An 8,364-nucleotide genomic window follows, 5' to 3' on the forward strand; every position below is an offset into this window, starting at 1 on the left:
TGTAATTACTGTACAAGATTGACTAGCAATGAAGACAATAGAGGATACAAGATCATATCTTCTGGATCTCTTAGAGGGTTGCCTCGCTCTACCTGATCTACCAACCACAGGCTCAGTCCTAGGCTTCTTGGACTTACTTGATGAAGCATGGTTAATTTTTCTCTTTCTCCCTTTCTGCACCACCTCTTCAACCTCCTGCTCCTGCTGTTCTTCTCCCCCAACTACATTCTCCTCTGACTCAACATCCTTCTCCTCAACCTCATGCCTTTCCTTCTCTACCACCATCCTCATCTCCCTCATCCTCAACCTCGTCACTGAGTCTCTCTTTGTTCAGCCTCTCAATCTGACCAACGACTGAGAATAAGACTTCCCAGACAGCCTCATCCAGAGCGACCAAGAACTGTAGATTAATAGCAGAATGAGGTAGGTAGAAAGAGGTATTGGGATCAGCCTCGTCTTCCTCATACTCTATCACACACTTAGACTCCCTATAGAGGAGCCCAATTCCTAGTACTACTGGCATTGCCGATGATAGCCCTGAGATTGGACAGGTCTGTAGCTCGTTTAAGCTGGCCATCAATGTCGCATATGAGGTGTGAATGTCCTCGGGAAGATAATTTTCATTCCAAGACCAGTCAGCCCAGGTAGGCAAATCTTGGTGTCGCTCTGAAATTGGCTGTTGACATATAAGCCATAAAATTGAAAACAGCACCAAGTGACACTAACATTCTGTTTGGCTAATATTGCCAGGTCCCTAGTGGCGTCCACAAGCTCCAAGTAGTTTTCATTCTTACTGAGGGTTTCTAAAAATGTGTATCGGTCATTGATGGCAACATCATCTGGTGTTGTCTCATGAGTGGCCGGCTGTATTGTACGTTCTGTGAAATGAGAGGCAAATGGAGCTGGCTGGCCTTGATCTTCTTCATCTAAGTCTAGGGTGCTCACTACTTTCGTCTTGGACTTCCCAGTGACCCGAATATCAGCATCCTTGGCCTTGATAAAGACGACTAGCTTCTGATTTGTAGCAGAACATCGTTCCCAATGCATCCATAGACGATTTACCTCCTCTGTCTTCATATGAGAAGGGTCTTTGACCACAAATCCTGTGGGAACTGAACCAGGTTCCAAATAATTGGACGGGCTGGCAGTTATCACGCCCCAAGGTACAGGTCTAGAGCCACCTGTGCAGACTTCTACAAACCATTGAGTCAATCAAATGTCATGCACATATTGAAGATGTTAGATCTTACTGTATGAAGTATGAAAGATACTTCTAATCAATTCGTGTTGGCCCTTGAGGCCAATACCATCACGAAGAGGAAGTTTGCATACCCCTCATCATCTACTATGATTTCAGGTAAGACAGGTCCATCCTCACAGTCTGAAGCCGCTGTAGAAACAACAATACTGAGAGGAACTAATGAAGCTCCAGACTGTATCTATATTTGTGTTGTGGTCTTTGCACTGCCTAGTCTGCTATACTTGCCTGACAAGTGCGTTCGACCCAGGGGTCTGCAGTCTGGGAATAGTCTTGGGGGTAAGTGAGTGATGTGGGGTCAATAGTCCGAGCACGGGAAACAATGTCCAAAGGTATAATTACGATGTCCGATGCAAAAGCGTTGGGTCCGATGTTTTCGGGGTTTCGGGTTATCGGGTTCGGTGTAGAGACTCATGCCTCTCATGGTGTGATATGGCAGTATTCACTAGGGAGCGCAACGCGCGCCATGCGCGCACCATTCCCGCGCTTTACGATGTATACGTGCGCGCGCTTTCCCGCGCTTGGTCGCCCTATAGCGCCAGCTTTCCGGAAGCATCCATCCACTGTCCACCAAGCTCTCTAGTGCGTGTATTTCCATCTCCCTTATTTACATATCATTCCACCTTTATTTATATCATGGACCCTTACTTACATACATATATCTTTACATACCTTACTCGGTAGCGCTTCGGCTCCGCGTGACAGCGCTTAGGCGCCGTATATAAGCGCCAGCATTACATACTATTAGGGAACTTTTCCAACTTAGACTCTACCTCCCACTTACCCACTTACCACCTAGAGAATATAGTTGCAATCTATTCTTTGACACCTCGCGCTCGTATCTCTTGTTATTCATCTAATCACCACTTAAGCAAACTCACACTTACTCTCACTTGTCTCCGCTCACGCGCGCTTCCCGCGCCTCGCGCGTACCTTCGCTTTCCCGCGCCTCGCGCGCACCTGCGCGCTTTCTCGCACTTCGCATTGGCTGACCAGTAGCGCCTTCAGCGCCTACTCCTAGAACCTTGCTGCACTCGCTTCCCCTTTAGGGTCGAACGTACTTGTCTTCTCAAGAATAGCAGACTAGGCAACGCGCGACCTCACAACATTATAGATACAGTTTGGAGCATTCATTTGTTCCTCTCAGTATTGTTGTTTCTACATCGGGTTCGGGGTGTCGGAAACTAATAGTAACGCTATAGCAAGCATCGGAAGAGCGAGCGGTGTGCGCAATAATAACAATGACTGATACGGATAATGAAAAGAGCGATGATATTCGCAATATCAACTAAGAACTACGAATATCGGGTTTGACCACTAAGCGTCGGGGAACTGCTCCCCTCTACTTGGATGATGGTAATGCTATGGGGAGTCCAGTATTTATGTAGATACGTAGAAGTCCGGAACCCTATAGGCGAAAGTAGTAGCGCAATATTTTCGGATCCGATGTCCTATGTAATAAGACATGAGGTGCTGCAGACATGTAATAATGTGGTCTACAATGTTAGCGATGGGAAAACAAGTAACTACGCACCTAGTGGGGGCTAGCGCAATGAGGCAGGACATAGGTAGGACGAGTACAAGTGAAGTCCGATAGTCTGATGCGATGTCCGATGTCCGATGTTTTCGGGTTTGGTGCGTATTGAGTCGGATATGATAGGGAATGATTCAGATAATGATTAGCATTCAACATGCATCGGAAATTAGACCTCTACGAGGCCATAGAGATGTCAGTCTCTACACCACATGGTCTGAATCCTCTGAAGGGTCTATCAATTTAATAGTCAGTGAGCATGATATTTAAAATCAAATGAAACACATACAAAATTCAGTCTTAGACCATTCTCCGAAGGATTCAAATCCATTTGCAGCCCACTCCTTGATACCACTCGAGCTCACAGAAAAAATTTTCTTGGCATTCTGAGGCGTAGTTTCGTGTCTATAGTAGTTTAGTTAGTCTTGAGATTTCCATGTTGATTTGATGACTTACAGACTGATGGACAATGTCTGACTAGCTTTTTTCTTATGACTAACAAGCATTACTATGCAACAACCCATGGTTGTTAAGAATGTGCTCAAGGGTCGGATCCGAAGGGCTTGGCTTCAGCTCGTGCGCTGTGCCCCTTACCCGAGTACGTGCCCCTAACTTCTGAAGGCTGTCGAACAATGTCCGAAGGTTACCGGACGATGTCCGGAGGGCGTTGGGCGATGTCCGATGCACGGGAATTCCGGCGGACGTTTGGGAACAAGAGATAAGACTAATCCGGACGAAGTCCGAACTAGAAAGGAAACAGCGGAGGACTACCAAAGGTAGAGGCGGAGGTGACAAGTCTATAGGAATCAATCCTAAGACGAGCGGAGGTCGACGAGAGGATAACTCAAGTCGGACGGAGGAGGTAATGAGCAGAGTCTAAGATGATATTTGAACTGAGGAAACTACAGAGACTGTACAGGGTTTATATACTACTGAGGACATAACGGAGAACAGTGAGTGCAGTGCGAGGCTATGTAAAGCTATGGAAAAACATATGGGACGACTATCACTAGTTTATCGGAACTTAGTAAAATGAAGACGGAAATGAATAAGGGACGGAAAATAAAGTGTACTAACTGATAAGGGAAATACCAAAGGGATAAGGCACGGAAGTTAGACGCGGGTCGGATCCGGACAATACATAGAAGTCGGCCGGATCCGGAAATCCGGAAATGATGAGTGTGATAGGTCCGGACCCAGAACACGGGATATGACAATGGTGCGCTGAATTTGCTCTGCAAAATCTTCCAGAGTTTTCTTGAGGTTATTCTTACGATATCTCAAGCCAAAGTGTTAGACTGGAATAACTGTAGATTTGAAGTAAAACTTACATTGCCTGAGTTTCTTCTGGCGCCCCCTCCTCATTCCATTTCTTCATGGCAAACTTGACCTCCTGCTGTTGTGAAGGTGTCATGTTGTTGAACCACTCCCTGGCATTCCCAGTGCGGTACTTGATTGAATACTCCAAGCCTTTACTCTGTTGTTGGGCCTTGTCATATGAGTCGATCTCCTGCTTAAATAATTTCTGTGCTACGTCCCACTCAGACAGGGGTTTCTTATAGAAAGATGGTTCTCTTGGGCGACTCGCTGCCTCACGTTCGTCTGCCTCTTCCTTGTCTTTGAGACTTTTGGCATAGTATTCTTTTATTGCCTGTAGGTAACATTTATGTATATCATCAGACAACTAAATACATGTACAGTATAAGAATTTTGTGACCTTTTTCAAGGAAGTAGGCAAGGCAATGGGTTCCTCTTGCTCGTCTTGAGCAGCTAGTATGGCCCTCCGAATCTTCCTCACCACAGGCTTTCCAACAGATGAGGAACCTGCAGCAAAAATGGCCTTAGAGTGAAGGTCGAGAATTGGCTTAAAGGCAATAGACCAGTCGGTAGACATCGTAATTGATTCAAGATAAAAATTGCAGGTAGGCTGGTACAGGCGGTAGGAGGGTGGCTAGCCGAAATTAATTTGAACACCCATGTTTATCAACAATAACGTGTGACTTTTCATAAAAGTCACACGTTATTGTTGATAAACATGGGTGTTCAAATTAATTTCGGCTAGCCACCCTCCTACCGCCTGTACCAGCCTACCTGCAATTTTTATCTTGAATCAATTATCAAATTGGATATATTGAGACGGTCAAATTCACATCAAGTAACAAGATTAAAGGCACATTATACTTCCATTGAGTGGAGTTAGACAGTGTAGATAATAGACAAATTCACATCAGGTAAAAAGATCCAAAACACGTTATACTTCCATTGAGCGGTGAGGGTATCTAATCAAGTAAGATGAAGAAAAATGAAACATGAAGGGATGTACGAAAAAGCTAAGACAAAATAATTGTATCCTAATCCTCATCCTCATCAGGGACACTAGGCATGGGCCTCAAGACAACCGAAATCCAGCAGGAGCCAGGTCTTTTGCCTGGCAAAAGGATCCTGGAATGAGGTGGTTGTGAGAATACATACTTTTTCCTACATTGGCCATTCTTGCATTCAAAGATGTAATCTTTGTGCATGTTGACAGAACACCAGGCGTTACTCCACCCACACTGTGGGCACTGGACCGGCAGGTACTGACCCCAGGGGCGAAGTTGGGAATGCGTCCAGGCGAACTTGGTAACGGCCAACGAACCTGAGTTGTCAGGCATCAGCAAGAACACGTCAGTGTGGCGCCCAAGTTTGTAGGACTGGCCCAACATGTCAGGGAAGACGATGTGAATGGGCAAACACTCGATGATGACCAGCTCCGCGAATGCGAGCAAAAGGTGGGTGGCGAAACTCGGCTGAAAACGAACAGCATTAAAGCCAATAGTGGCTGTGATGCGATGACTGTTAGGGTTAGTTAGTATTTGCAAAGATAAGATCAAATGGACTTACTCTATGACCGCCTGTTGCAAGCCTGAAAAGGAAGTGACGTTGTTGATGAGCGCGCCACACGAAAACAGCCATAAGTATGATTCCGCGGCACCATGAATCAGGGGATGCCAAGGTGAAAGCAGAACATCGAGAACCTTTGGTGTCAAATGAGCAAATACAATGTTAGTCAAAAAAATGCCACTTACAGAGTGAACGCGTGCCGAAACGTATGACTTCTTGTTGCCCTCGTACCCAATAAATGGATCTCCATGCTCGTTGTCGGTGTGGTTAGTGATGGCGACGACGACACGAGCCCAGTTGGAGCTCATCAGCGACTGGATGATGGCAGTCGCCTGCAACCGGTACTCGTCGATCTTTGAGGCATTGCCGATGTCGAACACGATGGACCGAAATTCAAACCCTCCGCTGGGGAAGTATGGCCGAAGGAATTCGGAGGCCAGTTCGAAACAGCCGCCGGTGACGTCGTGGTCGACGAGGACGAGATGGAGCATGAGCGTGGGTGCCGAAGACAGTTGGGAATGGAGTGAAACCTCCAACGTAGCACGAATTTGGAGGAATGAAGGAAGGAGCGGTTGCCCCTTCCTGTAAAAACCCTATAAAATGAAGTGAATGTTAGTTAGCATGAAATAAACGAAAAAACTTACAAAATAGGGCGACTGAGATGCGCGCCCGTGTCGTTCCATGCCAACATGGCAAGATATGCAGACGAACGTGACGTCATCGGCCTGCACCGCGTGTGCACTGGCAGGCGGGATGTTCATGCAGTTTGAACACATCACCCGCGGACAGGTGCTGCAGAGGAAGAGGCAATCTTCCCCTACAGAACCGTCTCTGCAGATGAGACAAAACTGCAAATAAAGACGCGTGTTAGTGCAAATAGTAGGTAACTAATCACTTACCTCGTTGTGTTCAGACGGCTCTCTCACATTCAGCTCACCCGGCGCAGTGACCGCTCCAGTAGATGCCGGCAACGACAAGGCAATTCGTGGCGCGGTGCCACCGGTGGACTTCTTGCAGGTTTGTTTAGACTTCACCATGGTGAAGAGAGACTATTATAGATATATTCAAATTAGTAGATGACACGGCAAATAGCACTTACAGTTATGTAGTTCAAACAGATGCAAAGAGAGGAGAGCGCCGGCTGAATGTACTTAGAAAGAAATGAACAAGTTTGAACGTTGGTTGATTGTGACAAACAGATCCAAATAGTCACGTGATTATCAACAATGAACTCAACAGCGTCATAATATTGGCTAATCCACAATTCAACGCGTCGCGTGTCAAAAATCCACTCAACACGTGCCGGCACGTGTTGAATTTGTGGATTTTTGACACGCGACGCGTTGAATTGTGGATTAGCCAATATTATGACGCTGTTGAGTTCATTGTTGATAATCACGTGACTATTTACAAACAATAACAAACTGACACGTGATATGAACAACAACAATCAGTTCTCACGGTTCAATCTCTTCTTTCGTCTTACCTTCATCATTCTCCTTCATCCTTTATTTCTGCCAGTGCCGTTACTTCAAGGGCGACTTCCGGTGTACTCCTTTGGGTTCTTGCAGACTGCAGCTGCAAGAATTCAAAGGTACTACCCTACAGTCGCCCTTCAAACATAGTAAGTTCAACTTTGGTGGTGCGCCTACTTACTAACTGTTTTCATTTACATATACTCTCTTTCCCTTGAGGTTTCTCAGGTAAGTACTTAATTGCTCACACCCGCTTGCTAATGTCTGTTGGTACTTAGGATTTTGGAGACTTTGGATGGCGCAGTGACAGCCACTCCTCCCTTTGAGCGCCCTCCAGTTCCCTAACGTAAGTCCTTCTTTTTCCCGCGTCCGCTTGCTAATGTTTGTTCTATTTAGGATTATACTTACAAATTTCAGGACTTTGGATGGCGCAGTTAGAGCCACTCCTCCCTTTGAGCGCCCTCCAGTTCCCAACGTAAGTCCTTCCTCTCTCATGTCCATTTGCTCACGTTTGTTCTATTTAGTATTATACTTACGAATTTCGGGACTTTGGATGGCGCAGTTAGAGCCACTCCTCCCTTTGAGCGCCTTCCAGTTCCTTAAATGTAAGTCCTTCTTCTCTCGCGTCTGTTTGCTAATGTCTGTTCTATTTAGTATTCTGCTTATTGGAACTGGGGGTTGCGCAGTGCATGCCACTTGTCAGTGGCTCCTGCTTATAGGAACTGGGGGTTGCGCAGTGCATGCCACTTGTCAGTGGCTCCTGCTTATAGGAATTGGCGGTTTCACAGTGCATGCCACTTGTCAGTGGCTCCTGCTTCTTGGAATTGGCGGTAGCGCAGTGCATGCCACTTGTTAGTGGCTCCTGCTTATTGGGACTGGGGCTCAGCACAGTGCATGCCACTTGTCAGTGGCTCCTGCTCCAACTTTTTAATGGTGGTAAGTGCTCAATTCCTGATGACCTTAACTGATCTGTTTTGTTCTCTAGACTGCTGAACCTGCCGGTACTTTTGTGTGGCAAGTGCTCTCTAGTTAAGTGTTAATCTTGTCTTAAATTTTGGTCTAACGTTTCTACAGGACAAATTTGTATTGTATTATATATATATTTGCTACATACATTTTCACCTGAAGTGTTGAGGCTTTGGTGAGGAGGGCCCCCTTATTGAAGTCTCGCCTCCCCTTTTGTATTTGTTACTTTATTTGTTTGCTTACTTGTA

General features: G+C 46.0%; 3 protein-coding genes across 3 annotated transcripts; all 3 read right to left on the reverse strand.

Annotated features, from left to right (window-relative positions):
* Positions 1–259: 259 nt before the first annotated feature.
* On the reverse strand, positions 260–1,856 carry HD556DRAFT_1315172 (uncharacterized protein; the record flags this gene model as incomplete). Its single annotated transcript, XM_041301104.1, has 4 exons — positions 260–676; positions 727–1,171; positions 1,333–1,407; positions 1,735–1,856. The coding sequence occupies 4 exons, from the start codon at positions 1,854–1,856 to the stop codon at positions 260–262; spliced, it is 1,059 nt and encodes a 352-aa protein (XP_041151813.1).
* A 2,049-nt stretch (positions 1,857–3,905) lies between these two features.
* Positions 3,906–4,686, reverse strand: HD556DRAFT_1451906 (uncharacterized protein; the record flags this gene model as incomplete). The annotated part of the gene is made up of 3 exons (XM_041308055.1): positions 3,906–4,071; positions 4,124–4,443; positions 4,510–4,686. The coding sequence occupies 3 exons, from the start codon at positions 4,684–4,686 to the stop codon at positions 3,906–3,908; spliced, it is 663 nt and encodes a 220-aa protein (XP_041151814.1).
* Positions 4,687–5,143: 457 nt separating this feature from the next.
* On the reverse strand, positions 5,144–7,180 carry HD556DRAFT_1315174 (uncharacterized protein; the record flags this gene model as incomplete). Its single annotated transcript, XM_041301105.1, has 9 exons — positions 5,144–5,234; positions 5,265–5,627; positions 5,676–5,809; positions 5,861–6,268; positions 6,320–6,523; positions 6,575–6,724; positions 6,775–6,825; positions 6,889–7,078; positions 7,137–7,180. The coding sequence occupies 9 exons, from the start codon at positions 7,178–7,180 to the stop codon at positions 5,144–5,146; spliced, it is 1,635 nt and encodes a 544-aa protein (XP_041151815.1).
* Positions 7,181–8,364: the final 1,184 nt, after the last annotated feature.

The sequence above is a fragment of the Suillus plorans genome, assembly GCF_016647745.1.
Source record: "Suillus plorans strain S12 chromosome Unknown HD556scaffold_163, whole genome shotgun sequence".
In the NCBI taxonomy this organism is placed as follows: Eukaryota; Fungi; Basidiomycota; class Agaricomycetes; order Boletales; family Suillaceae; genus Suillus; species Suillus plorans.